The following is a 22,021-nucleotide window of genomic DNA, read 5'->3' on the forward strand; positions in this document are numbered from 1 at the left end:
GCTTCATTAAAAAAACAAGAAAAAAATTAAAGAAACAAAAAAAGTTACCCTCAACTTGCTCGAACCACTGACCCCTGGAATAAACGTCTATCGTTTAGACCACTCGGCCATCCGTGCTCATACAACGAGAGATGTTTTTTATACTTTGTATAAGCAATCCTCGTAGTATGAAAAAAAATAAAATAACGACAACAACAGAACTCTCCAAATTATTAAATCGTTAAATTTTGTCAATTTACCAATACGTGAAAAGGTCCTTTTAATGTCTTCAGACTTGCAAATCCAATGATCTCAATACACTGTCAGATCTTACATCATGAATAGCTTACAGGTTTAGTGGTTGCCTGCTAGCCTGGGCACAGTAGATTTAACCAAGGAAACTCAATTTCAAAAGTTGCTTACCGTTGGGCTAAAAAGCATGGCAACTAGCTTTTTCAAAGCTTGAACAACTCAATCCAATTAAACAATGAATACAAATTTGGCGATTATGGATCAATAAGGCCTAGGAAATGATTCGATTCCCGCTCACAACAAAACATGATGCATTGAAGTCGGCAAAATTGTCACTAAATCAATAAAGTATAAGATACACATAACACAACATGTACATGATTCTAGGCTTGTTATTCTTTAGCAAGGCAACCAAAATTCTAAAGATGGTTTCCAGTGCAGCAACCAATTGCGAAAAAAGAGACATATTGTTGTTATTTTGTCTAAGGCATCTCTATAACATAAATATGAGGTAAAACAGTGAACACACAATTCGACCTGTGCTTTAAGGCACACTCTTTATAAATTTGAATAGGTTGTGTTCATTTCAAACTTGCGATATAAAAAGCTATAGCATAATTTTGAAAACTGAGTTGCGTCTAAGATTATGCAATAGCGAACAACTTGAGTGTCTTCCGTGCTTTGATTATTTTTATGTTAAGATTTCAAACAGGAAATTTGTGGCACATTTTGAAATGCTCTAATGTCAAATTCATATCAATGCATTGGTTTATTGTGACAAAGTGATCAAATCAACGCCCATCAAAATGCCAATGTAAATCAACAATATTTTGCCTTTTAGAGTGACTTTAGTTTGCATTTTCCCATCAGCCTAAGTACAGAATATTACGAGAATAGCTTTTGTAAATCCGTGCTGTCACATGCATGCGTCGATGAATCATTGAGCCTTGTTCTGAGAAAACTGGGCTTAATGCATGTGCGTAAAGTGTCGTCCCAGATTAGAAATCTTCTAAATATAGAAATACATATACTATACATCCCTAATTTTGGAAATAAATTGCTCCAATTTAGAAGGAAGGGAGAGTCCACTAGGCATAAATGGGTTAAGGTCGAATACCCAGTGGGAAATTTGTTATGCGACCGATTGCAAATATCCAAGGTCGAATACTCAGTTGGAAATTGAATAGATTGACTACGTAAGTCAACGTCGTCAAAACTGTCCTCTTGCGATTCTTTTTTCCCGTTTGTAATTGCCTGTTATTATAGCAAATTTAAACATGCACGATAATTGCATGAGAATGTCCATTGATCGTTTGTAATCAGCATACCGTGCATGATACTAGTACATTTATAACGTTATGCAACACTACATCAATCTTTTAACTCATTAGCAACTATATTAATGGTATTGGGTAACGTTTCAATATGTCCAAATATAGGTTCTTTAACTCTAATTTAAAGCCAAATGCACTATATTACGAGTTCAGGTCGGTTTTCCAATTTGTCGCGTAAAAGGTTAACAATCTTTCCGCTTATTTGTTATTTTCAGTTACGTTTAAATTATTGTTCAGATTGGCCATAAATAAATCGCGGGATTGACAAATGCGTTTTTAACGTCTATTGTTTATATTTAGAAACCAGTGGTTAAATTTGGAAGAGTGCTAATTGAATAAGGATATCATGTTCTATAGTGCACACGGTGACTTTTTCAGCTGGATGATTATGTCATTGTAGACGTTACTCTGGTGTTGCTTTGATGAGTGTGTGACAGTGTTTATTAAACAAACGACGCTATTCTCGCGCAGAACTACATTATCTGCTTGGCGGTGCCAATCAGACGACACTTTGAAAGCCAGGTCTCACTCTCGATTTTTGCAGTATCCTGGATTTATTTGCCGATGTGAGTTGATGCATAATATAGTATTAAAGGCATAACAAGAGGTACTCACTCTTTTAGATATTGATAAAATATATATTATATAAAACTGTTAAGTGTGCAGAAAGAAAAGCAGAAATAATCTTTCGATACTTATAGACAGTGTAGAAGCAGCAAGTTTTATCTAAGTTTAAAGCGCGGATCTCATGTAGTTGAAATAAAGGGATCTTTTCACGGTTTGGTAAATTGACAATATTGAAAAAAAAGTTGTTTCAGATTCGCAAATTTTCGTTTTAGTTATGATATTTGTGAGGAAACAGTATTACTGAACATTTACCTTAGTCCAATATAGCCATTATATGTATCTTTTGACGATTTGAAAACCTAAAAATTATAAAGCGTTGCAACGCTAAACGATTGAATAATTTGGAGAGTTCTGTTGTTGTCGTTTAAATTTACGAAACTGCGAAGATTGCTTATATAAGGTATAAAATACTTTAACAGTGTATATCTGGCGGAATAACCCGAGAGGGCTAATGCGTTTTTACTTCAGACTAACTCCAGGACTCCGGGGGTCACTGGTTCGAGCCCTGGTACCAGCTACTTTTTCCCTTTTTTAAATTTTATTCTTGATTTTTACTGGAGCTTTTAAGATCTAATGTTTACATTTATCAATATAAAGCATTTAATGACAAACTTCAAAATATGCCAAAATCTGTGAAAGGCCCACTTTAATACCTTTTACTTTGAATTGTTAGAAGTTGGTGTTGCAGATATGATTGCAGTCATTACACGTATTGTTAAGTGGGTATTGCAAGTAAACCTTCGATGATTGAAGATAGTGTTGGAGCAGTAGGCTTTAGTTAAGTGCGAAGTGCAGATAATATTGTCGTGGTTACCTTTACTTTGAAGTTGGTGTTGCAGATATTTTTGCAGTTATAACTTTAATTGTTACGTGGGATTTGAAGATAACATTTATTGTTCAACGAGTATTTCAAATGTAAATAGAGTGATTACCTTTATTGTATAGTTTGTTTTTGAAGATGGCGTTGCAGTGGTTACCTGTATTGCATTAGTGTGTTTTGAAGATGGTATGGCAGTGGTTACCTTTATTGGTAAGTGAGTATTGCAAATAGTGTTGGAGTGGTTACCTTTATTGTTTGGAGAGTGTTGCATATTGTATTTGAGTGATTGCATTTACTGCTTAGTGCATTCTGCAGAAATCGTTGGATTAGTTATCTTTATTGTTAAGTGAAAATTGCAAATACAATTTAAGTGGTTACCTTTGAACGTTGTGATTTTTATTGTTAAGTCAGTATTGCATATAACATTGGAACGATAACCATCATTGTTTATTAGTATTGCAGATAGTATTGAGGTTGTTATCTTTATTGTTTAGTGAGTATTGACGATGTTTAAGCTCTTTCTATATGTGGTTCATGTAAGTGAATTTAAACAAACTGCTTAACTATCGAACTGTTATCGACTCGAAACAACATTGCGAAACACTTTATTATTATTATTATTATTATTATTATTATTATTATTATTTAATTATTATTATTATTATTATTATTATTATTATTATTATTATTATTATTATTATTATTATTAGTAGTAGTAGTAGTAGTAGTAGTAGTAGTAGTAGTAGTAGTAGTACTAGTAGTAGTAGTAGTAGTAGTAGTAGTATAAATGCAACAAAACGCACTCGGGACATCCTGAGTACTGTTTATCTGACAACATATATATTATGAAAGTAAACGTATGTCGGTTGACTTTTATTGACACACAATGTATTTTTACGAGCCTTTATATAATACATGTATTCATACAATTTGTATTTTTTGTATTCACAAGTTGCGCCGACTGTGTGTTTGTAAAGAAGATAACGCTATTGTGGTATACGGTAAACACAAGTTTGCATATCATTTATGGATATCTTACATTCAGGTGGGAATTCGTTGAATTTATTTCATAAATTATAATTACACTCACACCATATGTTTCACGTAAAATTAGCATTTTTGGTAACACGTTTATTTCTACCTACAGTTCACGGACCGACAGGTTCTTACACTTTCCCATCGGACTGGAATATATGCGGCGTTCTGCGCGCGCAAACCTGAAGGAGCTGGTGTACTGAAAGGGGAAGAGAACTATAATCCTGGCATGATGACCGGAAGCGGTGCCGTCCTGGCGACCCTACTGTTTGCTTGTTTGCTGATCGTTCAGCGTGGTCAGTGCTATTTTCTATATCAATTCATCTCCGCTGTTTGTTTTTTGTTGATGTTGTTTATATCGTAGTCATCTCTTTTTTTTTAACTATTTTTAGAAACATATTTCAGAGCGGCCAGTAAAATATGGTATTTATTTACAAAACATCGCGAATGATGTGTGTATTGGTTTCAATACCTATTCGATACGCGAGTAAATGACAGTAATCGGCTGCGCAGAACTTAAAATAAAAGGTTCTTATCAATAATACATGCACGCGTTCTGCTAGAGAATACATTTGAAAGATCTAGCGAACTCTTTTGGAGCCCCGTAGTTTATTCTTTTGTCTGATATTCATTGATCACAGAATAGTAAATGGACTCGCCTCAATGCTAGTGACTAAAACGTCATTGCTCCGCCTTTCGGTTGTGTCGTATTGTCTCGTCGGTGGTTTGTACAATGTTATGCAGTAAATTGATTATACAACCCTGTGGTTTGTTACCACAAAAGTACAAATGTAATCTGTCCACCCATTAGTTGCTCTAAAAATATACAAACTGTTACATAAAGCCAGCGATGATGCTTCGTGGTTTATACCCGTAAAATTTCATAAAACATCCCTACTAGCGTAATGTACATATTAATTCATTCGGGAAAGTATCAAGTTTTTTATTTATTTTCCTCAACGGTATAATGTGGCTGATGGTGCGAGGTGGAGGGTAATAAAATGTGTGCAATAGATACCAAATGCTTTAAATATCCAGTAAGAAATTTTAATGGGTTTAATCATGCAAATGCAAAAATTACCCTCTCATACGTTCGTACAATTCGCTTACCATAGTAACCAGCATCGTTGCTTTTGACCGGTGTTTTTTCGCATGTTTATTACCGTTGTTGTTACACATACTATCGACCGTTGTTATGTCAAATGTAAATGTCCGTTGTCGTATCTCATGCTAGTAAATGCTGTTGTGTCACATGCTTTTTACCGATGTTAGCCACATGCTATTGTGTAGGATGTTATTGACCCTTGTTGCGCCGAATAAAGGGGGGGGGGGGGGTCATCACGTGATAGTCAAGATGGCGACGTCCATTTCATGTAGTTACTTCATTTACGCATTTAATAATAAAATTCGAACTTCGGTTGATTTTCTGAGAACAGCGAGAACATTGTTAACTAGTTACTGCGGCAAATAATCAAGCATACGCGGAATGAACGTGAAGGCTCCTTGTTGTAGTCAAGGATATTATTTGAAAATTAGAAGACGTAACAACGGTAACAACATCCAAACTCAATAGTTAAACAGATTAATTTTAAAAGAGTTGCAGAGCACAAGAGCCATAGCTCTTGACACCTTAAGTGCATGGCTTCTGATTCTTTAATTACATGAAATTTATATTTAAAAACAATATGTGTTTGTGAAATACTATGCGCTCCCCCCCCATAAATTTGACCTTGACAATTAACCTTGAAGGATGACCTTGACCTTTCACCACTCAAAATGTGCAGCTCCATGAGATACACATGCATTCCAAATATCAAGTTGCTATCTTCAATATTGCAAAATTTGAACTTTGACCTTGTCCTGTAACCTTAAAGGATGACCTTGACCCGACCTTTCACCACTCACAATGTGCAACTCCATGAGATGCACGTGCATGCCAGATATCAAGTTGCTATCTGCAATATTGCAAAAGTTATTGTCAATGTTTAAATTTTACGCAAACAAACCAACAAAGCAACAAACCAACAAATCAACAGACGGGGCAAAAACAATATGTCATATAGACATAAAAAACACACAAAAAACGCCGAAAAACAAACAAACACATTTGTCAGGTATTCGGATATACGTCAAGCACAACTTATCGGTCATTACCAAACGTATAAACATGCGACGATAGTGTGTGTATTTTTGAAGTCTGTGAGGTCATTCTGCGCCTGAGGCGGCATTATGTATGAACTCACAGAGATTCCCTAGCTTGGACGAATTCTGAATTATAGCTGCAATTTCCAACTATTCAATTGTTGGACGATTTTCACTTTGTGTGCGGTTGTGTTTTGGGGGAAGCTAGAGTACCCTGAGACAACTCCACATGTCCGGTTCTGTGATTACTAATCAAACTCACATGCTTCCGGGAACGGGAATTGAACCCAGATCGCGTAGTTGAGAAGCGCGTGTACCAACCACTTCGCTAACCCTAGAGCCGTCACGCTAAACTTTGTCGGATAAATAACACAATACACTTAAGTAAGTTCGATATTCGCACCTGAATGCCCATTAGTTGGTTATCGTATGTCAGTTCCACGCCACCATTAAGTGGACAGTTTGTTTGGAAAAAAAAATCAGCATTAGTTAGTACCTATTGCATCATTTTTTGTTTAAAAAAAATAAATATGTTCAATACCGTTAATTGAAATGCCCTACAACGTATCGCGTGATAAACTATACAAAAAATGTTTTTAATATGAAATAAATATTTTGTCCATAATATTATAAACTGTTCATAGGTATTAAAAGGGGCCTTTTCACGTTTTGGTAAATTGACAAAATTAAAAGAAGTTGTTTCAGATTCGCACATTTTTGTTGTAGTTATTACATTTGTGAGGAAACAGTTATACTGGACCTTACCATGTTCTAAAATATCCTTTATACGCATCTTTTTACGATTTAAAATCCTGAAAATTATAAACCGTCGCAACGCGAAACGATTGAATAACTTGGAGAGTTGTGTTGTTGTCGTTATATTTTGTGAAACTACGAGGATTGCTTATATAAAGTATCAAATACATCCACCATTGTATGAGATCGGATAGTCGAGTGGTCTATGCGGTAGACTACTACTCCAGGAATCCAGGGGTAAGTGGTTCGAACCCAGTCTACCTTTTTTTCTTTTCTTTTTTAAAAAAAATTATTATTTTTTTTAATGGAGCTTTTTAGATCCAATGTTTACATTTATCAATGTAAAGCATTTATTGGCAAACTTCAACACATGCCACAGTCTGTGAAAATGTGTCCCTTTAACAATGGAGTGGTTGACTTTTGGCGTAGACTTATTGTATACCCACGCATGACGACAATTTACCCATTCTCCGGCTAATGACAATACCGTATCACCGCGTACGCCATTATAATAATAGCTAAATATACGAGAATCAACGCCACGCACGCCCGACTATCTCTTCTTACACCATCTGGCTCTTTCAAGACACTGGTGTATTGTTCGTGGATATCGTGCAAGGCTATTCGATACTTCTAATCAGAGAATTCTCCTATTTAGACGATCTGACAGTTTTTCGTAATACAAACCCTGCGAATAAAGTTATCAAAATTTCGGTCTTACAAAAGGTGAATGGGGCTAAGAAATAATTGTTTTAAATTAGGTAAATACCGGCCTTTTTTTAAACGGGAAATCCTCGTAATTGTAGCAGAAGATTATGTCGCACTACACTTCATCCCATTCTTCTGTGTCAGGCAGATTAAGTTTACAAAAATTTGGGAATCGATTATGAGCTCTTTGTATAGGTTAATTACCATTGTAGGAAGAAAATTGAGCGTCATAACAGCCCTACCACGCCTAATTTATATCAGTTTCGTTGGAAAAAGATTACCGCTTAGATAGCAATATCGGTTGTCACAGAGGAACAAAAGTGCTCGATATTCGTAGATTATCCTTTTAAAGGTCCGATTTTCAAACACGTTGTAATGATCGCGAAAAACGATCTTTCGATCATTTTATCAAAGACACTTATTGTTGCATTGATCTTAATGATCTAATGAGCAGTCTTTTGAGATGGAATGTAAAGACTGCATTTATAATTGAGATATTAATTTTCTGATAATTGGGTTTAGGTTTTTTATTTATTCAATTGCAAATTACTCATAGCGCATATTGATTTATAAGTGGCATGGTATTATGTTTCCAAACATTTTTATTTGAAACTTTTTTCGATTACTTCTTTTGCACCGTAGTGACGCATTGGTGTTCGGTCGTTTGTTGTTAAAAACAGTAACCGTCAATGTCATTTAAATTTGCCGAAATCCAAGACGAGACGCCGTACCCGGTCGATGTGTTTTCGAATCCACTGGTCCGGAGTTAAATCTCCCGGTCTCCGTAAACTTTTTATTATTCTTTGAAGTGCGACTTAAGTCGTCCGATAAGAATTATTTTTAGCTGCCGAGTGCATCTGATTTCCGAAGGGAACCGTCAAGTTTTGACTCATTTGGGACCAAGCAGTCTACGTGTGGCTGCCGGTCTTTATTTGTGGAATCATTGTTTCGTCATTAGATTCATCACTGAGAAAGCTCAGAGCCGATACTTGCTTTAAAGGGGCCTTTTCACAGATTTTGGCATTTTTTAACGTATTCATTAAATGCTTTATATCGATAAATGTAAGCATTGGATCGTAACAGCTCCAGTAAAAAAACAAGAATAAAATTTAAAAAGAACATTGCCCGGACCAGGTTTCGAACCAGTGACCCCTGGAGTCCTGCCAGAGTCCTGAAGTAAAAACGCCTTTGCCTACTGAGCTATTCCGCCGAGTACACGTACTTGACGTATTTTATACCTTATATAAGCAATCTTCGTAGTTTCACAAAATTTAACGACAAAAACAGAACTCTCCAAATTATTCAATCGTTTCGCGTTGCAACGCTTTATAATTTTTAGGTTTTAAAATCGTCAAAAGATGCATATAATGGCTATATTAGACCATGGTAGATGTTCAGTATTACTGTTTCCTCACAAATATCATAACTAAAACGAAAATTTGCGAATCTGAAACAACTTTTTTCAATTTTGTCACTTTACCAAAGCGTGAAAAGATCCCTTTAAATGAAAACAATCTTTTGTTCTGGTGACTCATTTTTGGCCTGGGGCGTAGCCCTAAGGCCATAGCAATGATACATATTTCTGATACAGTCAGAATAGGCTGGCTGCCAAACCCACGAATGCATGAATTCCAAAAAGTCCGATTTACCACTTGGCGGTAATTCATGCGCAATCAAAGAAGTTCTTCGCAGATCTCAATAACCCGCCATGTAAATACAGAACATCACTATCTAACATGCAAGTGTCATAAAACGTACAAAATTGCTAAGCATAGGCTACGACATAGTTTGTATTATTGTTTGCATATTCATGCGAGAATAAGTTCCTCACTTGACGGTCTAGGCCGAAAAGATACGAGTGTCTACGGGACAGTAAGAATATTTTTTTCTGATACATTTTTGAAGACATTACATTTGGTATTTATAAACATATTTTAAGATATTGTTATTTTATTTTGCGTTAACGAGACATTCAAGAAAAATAAAATAATAAAATAATAAAAACAACAACAAATATATATGATCATTCTCGGAAATATACGAAGTTACCGGATATGATATTTCACTGCGCAGATCGAGCGCGCAAAGTTCTACGTGAGACAACGTACACAATCTGTACACCGTTCTTAATCAGGGTATAGGCCCAGTCTCACTATGATGCCGGCGGAGCCCCTTTGCGTGATCTGGGCTGTACCGGGATGAACCGGGGCTCTACCGGGATGAACCGGGGCTCTATCGGGGACGACCGGGATGAACCGGGAAAAACGGGGCTCCACCGGGAAAGTGTTAAAATGTTTAATACCACCGGGATGAATCGGGAGTCACCGGAAAGGACCGGCAACGACCGGCGCGGCACCGGGAACAACCGGGACGGCACCGGGAACAACCGGGACGGCACCGTAGCTCCACCGGGGCCCATACAGACCCCGGGAGAGCTATGGCAACGCCCCGGTGAATGCCGTTAGAGTCCCGGTATAGCTACGGTATATAAGAAAACAGGCGCTCTGCCGGAACGTCATCGGCATTCACCAGGGCTCCGCCGGGGCATTACCGGCGACGACCGGGGTAAAACCGGGGCGTTGCCGTAGCTCTGCCGGGATCTAATGCCTGTATAGACACGGTGAGTGCCGGCGGTGTTACGGTATACCGGGGCTCTGCCGGCTTTCACCGGGGCTCAACCGGGGCACTACCGGCGACAACCGGGGCTATGCCTGGACGCTGCTAGCTTTCACCGGGGCACTACCGGCGACAAACGGGGCTTTGTCGGGGCTTCACCGGGATAAACCGTAGCAAGTCCGGGTTGACCGGGACTCTGCCGGGCTGTTGACCGGTTTCAACCGGGGAGGCACCGGGAAATAGTGTGACTGCGTTAAAAAATTCTACGAATCATCCCGGTCCTCGCCGGTCGACCGGCGTTAGCAAACCGGGATGGACCGGGGCTCTACCGGCAAAAGTGAGACTTGGGCTTAAGTGGATTTTCTTTTGTATACTCATTACACAGGAAGTATGAGTGTTTTCCTGATCTGTTAATTATGTAATATAAAGCTATTTTAGGCTATTGAAAGTGATTTATTAGACGCCAACAATAACAGTTTTTTGCGGCCATATTGTTGTTGTATATCTTCACCGCCTATGTAGACGAACCTCTACCAGATCTGTAGAGTTGAACAAAAGGTTATCGTTCCCACAACCAGTATAGTGTTGTCCTCCACCGTCTATGTACATTGTAGTATATACCCAACTATTGTCTTGTCTTACAGTCTCTGAGCTTCTGCACTCAACCGCTAGGGTCAATCCGTATACATTTGGACAAAGGGAAAAATTCGGACAAAACATCGTAAATGCATTTTACGTCACACTAAACCTAGCCCCAAGCCTTCAGCGCCTACAGCGCGTTGATTACTGTATATTACACGTAGATTTACATTTCTGTATCAAGCGACATTAACAAGTTATATGTATTATGAGAGAAAAAAAGAACGCTCGAGCCCAAATATGCAACATAAAAGTAAAAGCAACAATGACCATGGGATTGGCTATCCAAATAGCAGTTAACACATTTAGTTGACATTATAATCGTGCTATCACACTATCTCGAAATATTGTGACTAATTAGTGGGTCGGGTGTCGGCTCTATTGATGTCTGAAATAAGTTCTTCAAGACCTGTTGACTGTTTTTTTTTACAAGTGCCACTTCTTTTACTGTTTTTTTTTTACAAGTGCCACTTCGTTTGCTCAGGCTAAGAAGCTAAGTAAATCGGTCGCCTTACTCTTCGATAGGCACGGTTGTCTTATGATTTAAGTCCTTTGTGACTCATACACAGACATAAATGTTGATTATGCTCGCAATGTAATGGGATTTCATTGTCTAGTGTGTGCAAAAAGCATTTTATTTATTTTAATCAAAATCTGAAGTACTCATTCAGTCCTGCCACACCTATTACCCAAGCGTTATATTTCGATTACAGGCTAGGTACATGTAATTCATTCCTCAATGAAATTTGAATGACGAAATTATTGTGTTTGCGTTCGATACCTGTATGTTATTTGCATAAAAACATATACATGTTATAAATAAACCTTAATAAACGAAGCATAATATATTCTATAGGACACATCAATCGATCACAGCAAGTTTTTTATGAACGTAAGGCTGCCAATCACGCATCTGTGATTCAATATGCATTAATATCTGGTTACATTTGATTGTGTACTGTGTGATAACATCTATGCACTTATTGTCGTTCTCAATGTCATTTTTATCCAGCGTTTAACAACAAGTTACTCGTCTCACGTTTTTCTTAGCATAAGAAATTTAACACAATGTCCTGTTGAAACTACTCCACAAAAAGGTTCACATACGATATTCACAGATTTGTAAAAGCCCATTTCCTTTACCTTATCACATATTAAAAACAGAAAACTTTAAATGCTTGTTTTCATAAGTGAGGTAAACATTCTGATTCGGAATTATACTTAAACCAGAAAATAAATGTAGTTTTATCGTTATTTGTGTAAAAATAAAAAGTTTTAATGCGAAAGGATAAAACCATGACCGTACGTATCGAGTCAAAAGAAAATGGGTCTTATGCCATAACCTGACTAGTGGTGTTCAATTTATATATATTCTTTTGAATCACATATAAGAACAGTCAAACCAATCGACAATATATACAGACAAAATATACAGACAAATTTCTCTATACGAAATCAATATAATTATACTCCTTATTTTTAGAGTCAATTGAGTCCAAATAATATATGGTCATCGAAGTAATGGCGTTTATTGTCAGTTCTCAACATTATCAAATGTCTGATTGAGCAAGCGGTTTTAATACCCGCCCTTGCATTTTTGTAATAAAACGTTCGTTGGCATCTACATTTTGTGTTGGCCCGGTTTCAGTGGACTCCCAGTGCAGCGGAAGTGCGTTGACCCTGCAGGCCTCGACTACGCCACAGAAGTTTTCAAGTCCTGGCTATCCGATAGCCTACAATAAGTAAGATCATTCAGCGTCCGGCGCATTCGTTCGATGATTATTAACCCTTACAATGCGGAAACCGAATTTAATTTTTAAGGCCTTTGCAAACAGTTTGGATCCAGATGAGACGCCACAGAACGTGGCGTCTCATCAGGATCCAAACTGTTTGCTATTCTGATAGTATACTTTGAACAAAATCGAAGAAAATGCGAATTTTATAAATTCAGCAGACGACATTTTAGCAGACGACAAATTTCCCAGCATGCAAAGGGTAAACATGTTTCAAAATCATGAAAATCATATCAGGTCGGCGCGAATAGAGTAATTGTATGAATTCATTTACTAGAAAACTCTATATATATACTGTCCGCGTTCTATTATGCTATAAACTATTTACCATAAACTCTTTGTCGTAAAAATATATTTTTAAAATATTTTCGGAAATACTAGTCCTGTAAATCATCAAATCTTTTCAAATGAACTATTACTATAAAATTATTCGGTAAGCTTGGGTCATCTGAATCTCTACGTTGCGATAAATGTACAAAAGTATTGGAGTCGCTGTCTGTGTAAACTGGGCTCAATTCATGTGCTGAAAGTGTCGTCCCAGATCGTCCTGTCAAGAACGCACATGCTAATAAATAACGACAGTTTCCGGATTCACTGTATTTCGATTAGAATACACATCCTTTAAACGAATAATTCCATAAAAGCGGAAAGTGTCCACCCTTAGAAAACTGCACAGGCTAATATAGAACGACACTTAAAGCACATGCATTTAGCCCCGTTTTCCGAGAACGCGGCTCTTTTTTTCATCAGAAAACGAACGAAAATCGCCATGTTTGTCCAATATCTATTTGTCCAAGAATGGGATGTTTATCGCTTGAGAAGTCAGGCATACATGCGTTTATATTTAGTTTAGTTTATTTACCACCGAAATATGAACCGATCGTTGATCAACTCGATACATGACTCATTTGTATCTTTCGGACCGTTTTCATAGACTTAATACGTACTCAAAGACTACATGTTTTTCTTAAAATGTTGCTATTCTGAACGAGCTTAAATTGTAAAATTGTTCTTATGGGATAGCCTTTATTAGCCCTTTGCATGCTGGGAAATTTGTCGTCTGCTAAAATGTCGTCTGCAGAACTTCTAAAATTAGCATTTTCTTCGATTTTTTTCAAAGAATACTATAAGAATAGCAAACAGTTTGGATCCTGATGAGACGCCACGTTCTGTGGCGTCTCATCTGGATCAAAACTGTTTGCAAAGGCCTTCAAAATTCGGTTCCAGCACTGAAAGAGTTATACCATTCTTCTGGGTCCAGTTGCTCAAACATGTAACTGTCAGTTATTCGAACAACTTTATACATAACAAAAATATCAATTTACATGCAACATGGCTATAAAAGTGCAAGTTACAGTTTATTTAGATAAGTTTTCAGCATTAAGACGACCCGTTCGATTGGTGCCTTCCCTCACTTTGGACATAATAAAGAATACGCTCTTAAATTTAAATTTCACTTGAAAATTTAATCGTTTTTTTAACATAAATAACTTGATCAAATAAAAACGGCCATAACATTTCGAGTATGATAGCCCATAACAATACAATTACTGTACATAGCAATATTCGGAACTAAAATTAATGCCGACTCTGAAGTGTTTTTTGAATCTTAAGTCTTGAAATTGGATTGTGAATATGGCGTATGTAATGTACTAATGCACGCTATATCATGTGTTGCTTAGCGACCTTTCGTGCACGTGGCTACTTGACTCCGGTGTGGACGGTCAGCGGATACTCCTCTACTCGGATGCCTACAGTATCCACTGTCCATCGGACTCCGTCGACATCTACGACGGTATGATTAAGAAATTTATGCCTAGTGAACTCTCCCATCCTTCTAAATTAGATCAATTCATAACCAAAATTAGGGATGTCTGGTATATTTATTTCTATTTTTAGAATATTTCTTACATAAATTCCTTTCAGCAAACAGCGAAGACCCTGATGAGACGCCGCATCATGCGGCGTCTTATCTGGGTCTACGCTGTTTGCCGAGTCCTTTTTTCTAGACGCTAGGCACAAATGGGTTAAATGTAAAGACTTTAGTATTCAGTAAAAATTAAAGGCGTGTCGTAGGAAAACCTGAATTTATGCACGTGCATAAGGTGCCGTTCCTGATAACCCGTGCTGTCTGCACACGGGAATTCAGATATGAACTCTTAGTCGACAATGTATGCCTGGTTAGCTCGTTTAGAGATACAAGATTGGAAAGTGTCGTCAAAGTCCTCACAGGGGGATCCTGTATGAAGCCTGGTTTTTAGCCACGACATTTGAGAGACTCATAAGTTTTGGTAAAGCTACATGTTTATAAAAAAAAATTCAACCGCATACGGTATGAAATCATATTGTGGTATAACCAACCGCAATTGAAGCTAAACTTACCTGTTTCTTTTCTTATAAATTTACAAGTGCAATAAGATCGGGATTATATTGCTATATCGTCCTTTCAAAAGTATATCTCATCGAGAGTTCTCATACCTGCTTTCAGGAAACAGCACGAGCTCCCCCGGGCTCCAGGCGGGCCTTTGCGGAAGCTCGAAAACGGGCGAGTTCGTCACGCGCGACCGGCACGCGTTGGTCACGTTCCGCACGGACGCCTCGCTCACCGAGAGGGGCTTCGAGTTCATCTACCTCTCAGCAGCAGACACATGTAGGCATTCCCTTATCACAGGCTGTGCTGGCGTCATATTTTACACACAAATTCATATAACTATTTTAGGTGTAAAAAAAATTTCATAGAATTATATTAAAAATACTATTGGTTCATATTCTTTACACGTAACGGTCTTGTTCTTCTCGTTTGACGCGGTAACATGAATTTGTATTTACCAAAGCGCTGAAGGAACTGAAGTTGTTCGCTGTTGTCGTCCTTGATTAGCTTGTGTGCATTGCACAGGCTAATCAGTGTGCACAGGCTAATCTTATTTGACGTGCATTAATCCCCGTTTTCCCTGAAAGCAGCCAATATGTACAGATTTCAATGATAAACACTAGACTGGCCAATGTCGACTTACAAGCTGGTATATAAACTCACTGCTAGAGGGTATGTACACTCACTGCTAGAGCAGAATAATTTGTCGTCTGCTGCAGACAGGCAGCGGTAATTGTCCCTTGCAGAGTGAGTTGTGGTTCTTACCGTACTTAAGGCTTCTAAGCACATACTGATTTGCAAAATATTCGCTGTAAATTTAGCTGGCCGCTAACGCGACCAACTAAAAATTACTTCAGCACATATGCATGTACACAAGTACATACTTTTATGTTCAATCCAGAAGCTCTGGGCATTAATTCTTTGTTCATTTTATTTTTACAGCATGATTTTAGTTTTATTAGTATAATATATTAATAATGTAAAAATACAACTTTTTATGTATTATATATGTCGATGTTCTAGTGAAACTCGTGCAAATTTTCCTTGCGATTGTATTTTTGTGTTCTGGCTTAAACAAGTATCGACTCTCTTTTACCACTAGCCGGAACCGGATGTAACAGCGAGTACACGCTTACGGCGTCCGAGCAGGCACAGTTTTTGACGTCACAGAATTTTCCAGCGTTCTATAGCAGGTACTGTAAACCGGGGCGATTTCTTGTATACAGTCCTACGTCTTGAGTTGAGTTGTTTTCCTACATATGTCCGCATGAAATTTTCGGACGGTACAAAGTATCGTTCGAACGTAATGTCTGTACATAATAGCCACTAAACGATGATTTCAGTGCAAATTAACTTTTTTAAAGCCAATAACGGATGGTTTAAAAGCAACTTTTAAAGCCTCTATAAAGCTCAAAATCAACGAAAATTTCGTAAAGTATCTTGTAAAATAAAGTTAACACCAAAATATTCAGTGTTCCTTATTGCAATAGTCACACTTTCAACGCTAGATTTGGTATGATTACATAGATTTGTGTTGATACAAAATGCTCGTTTTTAACCAGGTTTTCCGAAGGAAAAAAACTGGTTATTAGATTGGCGAATGTCGGCGGGCGGGTGGGCGGGCGGTCGGGCGGGCGGGCTGGTGGGCTGGCGGGCGGAACAAGCTTGTCCGGGCAATAACTTTGTCGTTCATTGTGAGATATTAAAATCATTTTGCACATTTGTTCACCATCATTAGACGGCGTGTCGCGCGAAAGAATTACGTCGATATCTCCGAGGTCAAGGTCACACTTTGAGTTCAAAGGTCAATAATGGCCATAAATTAGCTTGTCCGGGCCATAACTATGTCATTCGTTGTGAGATTTTAAAATAATTTGGCACATTTGTTCACCATCATTAGACGGTGCGTCGCACGAAAGAATAACGTCGATATCTCCAAGGTCAAGGTCACACTTTGAGTTCTAAGGGCAAACATGGCCATAAATGAGCTTGTCCGGGCCATAACTACTAGTATGTCATCCATTGTGAGATTTTAAAATCATTTGTTACATTTGTTCACCATCATTAGACGGTGTGTCGTGCGAAAGAATTACGTCGATATCTCCAAGGTCAACGTCACACTTTGAGTTTAAAGGACAAAAATGGCCATAAATGAGCTTATCCGAGCCATGACTATGTCATTCATTGTGAGATTTTAAAATCATTTGGCACATTTGTTCACAATCATTGGACGGTGTGTCGCGCGAAAGAATTACGCCAATATCTCCAAGGTCAAGGTCGCTACGACTTAAATAGATTGATTTTGAAACAAGGGGTGTAACTTTTATCAATAACAATGCACATTTTGACTTGGTCTCCCTTTATCACACTTTAAAAAACATTGAAATCAAGGTCGCCACGAGTAAAAATAAATTGAATCTTACACAAGGGGGGTAACAATGCACATTTTGAATTGTCTCCCTTTATCAGATTTTTTTTCCAAATGAAAACCTGGTTTTGTGACAATTTTGTCCCTTGTTATTTATTGGTGACAAAGTTTATTCCATTTAATTTCCCGCGAATATATCTATTCATACGACCCACAAACACTAAAATGGTACCATGTTAGTGTTTATGTGTCGTATGAATAGATATCGTTGCGGGAAATTAAAATGGAATTAAATATGCAAAACAATAATAAAAACGAGCATTTTGTATCTACAAACATCTATTTTCCACATCCGGCGTTAAAATTTCGGCAATTGCCATAAGGAACACTGATTTTTAATTGTTAAAAGGCAATGTTATTCTACTCTCTCGTACAGCAACAGTTTCTGTCGCTGGGAGATCGTCCCCTCGTCGGCTCAGTCCGCCGTCAGTGTCCAGGTGACGTTCGCCGACATAGAGGCCGACGACAATTGTCGCTACGACAAAATGGAAATATATGACGGTACGAGATTTGTACACTGTAAAATATATTTGAGTATCGCTCTGGCAAAAATGGGGTTTAATTCAATTGCGCACAGGCTAACGCCTAACGGGGACGACACTTTCCGCCTAAACCGGGGTTTCGCTAAGAAGAAACACAAACATACGATACATGTAGAAAGTGCCGTACATGATTAACCTTTGCGGAATAAATCTGGAACAACCCTCTACACTTAGGAACAACTAGCGCAGACGGTTACATTCAGACTTACATTTGTAATGGAAGCATCCTTTCTTCTGGAAAAATACTAGAAACCAAGAAAGCATGAACATACAAAAAGGGTTCACTATCAAATACGAGAATATAACTCTGAGTGTTGTCCATTAAGCACGATGTGTGGAAAGAGGAGAAAGCGGAATACCACCAGCCATTGATCCAACAACACTCGAATACTAACTTGTATTTAGTATAATCAATTTAATAGATAATGCATATGAGACAGTGATTGTGTGTCGGAAGTTATTGCACTGCTTCCATCCTTACTTAATAGAGATTCGTTATCAGCACTTGTAAAATTGTTTGAATTGAATAAAAAGTAAGAATCGACACAATCTTCATGGAATATTCACACTGTGTGCTAGAAATCAAATTATACTCCTCATTAAGTCAGCGTATCATTTTCTGAAATCATTGCCAAGTGTGTTCTTCAGCTTCATAAAAAGTTATCAAGATATAACACCTTGCCATTCCCTGTATTTTGCAGGAAGTTACATTTGTGAGAACAAGCTTGTATCAACATACTGCCCGTTCCGGACCGGAACTGACTTCTCACCGTCGACGTACACATCCGCCGAGGCGATAACCGTCATATTGAGGTCGGATAACTCTTTCGAGCGGCACGGCTTCATACTCAAGTACTGGGAGACGACAGTTACCACCACGACTACCGTGGCAACTACCGTAACAACTACCGTGACGTCATCTACGGCGTTACAAACCACGGCTGCAGCGCCTACCACAGCCGCGTTGACCACTCAGGCTTCTCCAGTAACTAGCGAGGTGCCGTCGATCTCCATCAAGGAACAGAACACAGGTATGTGAGTGAAAATAGTTAGCTGGTAGAACACGCGTTCACAAATCATTTCTGTAACTTGTGACCGCGAAGTAAGTATCAGTTTTCACCTACGTTCTGTAAACGTAAACATTACATTATACTTATATGCGCGATTTGAAGAAAATTATTTATCATGTCATTATTATTTTTTATACAACATTAATTTTCAAACTAGCGGTAATTAACCCCCCACTAAATGAAGTTTAGGGGGGTATATAGGAGTGAGCTTGTCTGGCGGTCTGTTGGTCTGTTGGTCTGTCGGTCGGTCTGTCGGTCTGTCGGTCGGTCCGTGTCCGCTCGGGACATTCAAGTAGTTTTCATCCGATCTTCACCAAACTTGGTCAGAAGTTGTATCTAGATGATGTCTAGGCCAAGTTCGAACATGGGTCTTGCCGGGTAAAAAACTAGGTCACGGGGTCACTTAGTGCGTTTTAAACATTCAGCATTTTGTCCGCTCTGTAATTCATGTAGCTTTCATCGGAGCTTCACCAAACTTGGTCAGAATTTGTATCTAGATGATGTATAGGCCAAGTTTGAACATGTGTCATGGCAGGTCAAAAACTAGGTCACGGGATCACTTAGTGCGTTTTAAACATTGAGCATGATGTCCGATCTATAATTCAAGTAGTTTTCATCCGATCTTCACAAAACTTGGTCAGAAGTTGTATCTAGATGATGTCTAGGTCAAGTTCGAATATGGGTCATGTCGGGTCAAAAAGTAGGTCACCGGGTCATTAGTGCGTTTTAAACATTGAGCATGGTGTCCGCTGTTTTTTTGTGAAGACAACATGCGAAATATTCTGTTGCAATGCGGCATGTGGAGGTATTCGTCACGTCTGTGACAAAGCTCTAGTTTTGTGTTAACTCTAATTTTATGTTTAATTCTTAAGTCTTATGAGTTTGTGCATATGCTCACCTGGTCCTAGTATTAAATAGATAAAGTTCCCTTAGTGTATTAAAGAAAACTATTCGCGCAAATGATTTCATTTTTCATTTGCACTACGACACTTAGTTTACAAGAAATATCCGTTGACTAAAACAACTTGTTGTAAACGGATCTTGTTGGTTGTAATGGTTGTTATAGTTTTAACGAAAACTCTTAGACCTACATGTATAAGAATAAGTGCTGAAATACGTTTGTCTCTCGTTTTACCTCATCATAATGTATGTTTGTTTTATGTATACTGCATGTGTTTTACGATGTTTCGATGAGACTGGCTCCAGGTTCGACTAAATGTATTTCTAAATATACATAGGGCGGTATTGGCCCGCACTAACGCCTAGTACTATAAATAAGTCCATTTGATTCCTCTTGCAGACGCCAGTACAAATATAGTGATGATGGTGGTGTCGGGGCTGTCAGGGGCCGGCGGGGTGCTAGCGCTTCTTGCCGTATGGCGGACCTTCCGGTACATCAATGGAAGGAAGCGGCCGAAGAAGGGCCTGATCCACGTGCAGGGGGCGACTTCCCTGACCTCCATCAGCATCAGCAGTAGTAGCGACAGCGGAAGTCTCCAGAGCCGCCAGGGACCGCCGCCCAGCATACTAGCGTTTGTTTAAGCCGATACATTTAAGACCAAATGCGAATACTGTGTGTTTTTTGGGTTACTCGACACAACTCAGCGACCGTCCCATTACCTTTAAGGTTGAATAGACCATATTTTCCGTCGATTAAATCGTCAGATTTGATTTGTTGTTGAGTTCAATTCAATGTTAACAGTTTTGGCATTTAGGAGTTATGGTTTTGGTTTGCTTTTATTGCAAGACTTAAACAAGCCTGATTTCTATCTTGTCTGGTTTTAGAACGTTGCCTAAAAACACATAATTATTCGTTCGGCCTAGGCTCGACATGGATGAATCACAACTTTACTAGTCATCAGTGCATTTTTAGTGTTTTCTGAATTGCTCTCGTCGGTTTTCAAACATCGATGCTATGAGTATTTTCTTTCTGATGTGAGACACAACTTTCTGACTGTATGATATTTGAATGAACTGGTCAATGCGTCCGAGCACAGTGTTATTGCTTCCAAACGTACGACCAGCAAGGAGTGTAACTGCACAGCTTTTCGGACGTTATATTTATTCGTCCGAGTAAATTATTGTGTGTTTTTGTTTTAGCCACGTATGTGTTCACATGCTAGTGAATCTTGTTTTATAAAAATATATTTTTTATATTTGTAAATAGTTGTGTTAACAAAGTTAATAGCATAAATGTGGAATGGTGCCTATGTTTTATATGAAGGCTCAAACTTACACTGCTTCGGCGTGTCAAGATGTTATATACATGAATTAATTACCATACGGCCTAAGCGACTCTAAACAAGCATACAACATACAATATTTTTACGGATCCCGTGTTTTGCTTCGGTCATTGCCTTAAGTCGCTGGCCTTTTTCGATTATTATATGTCATTGCCAAGGATCGTTAGTCATTTTCGAGATATGTCTTTTGTTGCCTGTTCATGTGTATACCTACGGTGGCATAACGGGGACATAGGCAATATTTTATTTAACAGTCTCTATGACGTGCGCACGTCATAGCTATGACGTGCGCACGTCATAGAGTGGCATAAAGGGGGCACAGGCAATATTTTATTTAACAGTCTCTATGACGTGCGCACGTCATAACTAAATTTCCCAGTTTTTCAAACCCTTTTCAAAAAAATCATATAGTATTTCCATTTTTTTTAATAATAAATGGCTGATCTGATGCGTATTATCATTGGTCAGCTTAGCTAAAGAAACTTCAGCGTACAGTTTACATAGTATTGACAGACCTGTACGCTGAAGCTAACCCCGTATCGAAAGTCAACCAGAGTCATAACATATTTATGTCACGCTATAAATAAAAAAAAGCTCATTTTCTTGGATACATTTCTACATATATTGGTGAATGAATATAAAATACTGCATCGAGGATTATTTTAA

General features: G+C 38.2%; 1 protein-coding gene across 2 annotated transcripts; it reads left to right on the forward strand.

The window, feature by feature from the left end:
* Window positions 1-1,996: 1,996 nt before the first annotated feature.
* Window positions 1,997-21,264, forward strand: LOC127873521 (cubilin-like). 2 transcript variants are annotated; one of them, XM_052417404.1, is made up of 9 exons: window positions 1,997-2,131; window positions 4,160-4,343; window positions 12,557-12,650; window positions 14,384-14,496; window positions 15,190-15,351; window positions 16,175-16,265; window positions 17,877-18,001; window positions 18,744-19,073; window positions 20,413-21,264. In XM_052417404.1, the coding sequence occupies exons 2-9, from the start codon at window positions 4,277-4,279 to the stop codon at window positions 20,652-20,654; spliced, it is 1,224 nt and encodes a 407-aa protein (XP_052273364.1). In that variant the 5' UTR covers window positions 1,997-2,131; window positions 4,160-4,276; the 3' UTR covers window positions 20,655-21,264. The 2 variants fall into 2 exon arrangements, with proteins under 2 accessions (XP_052273364.1, XP_052273363.1); XM_052417403.1 differs by having other exon boundaries at window positions 2,064-2,172.
* The last annotated feature ends 757 nt before the right edge of the window (window positions 21,265-22,021 follow it).

Source organism: Dreissena polymorpha, chromosome 3 (genome assembly GCF_020536995.1).
Source record: "Dreissena polymorpha isolate Duluth1 chromosome 3, UMN_Dpol_1.0, whole genome shotgun sequence".
NCBI lineage: Eukaryota > Metazoa > Mollusca > Bivalvia > Myida > Dreissenidae > Dreissena > Dreissena polymorpha.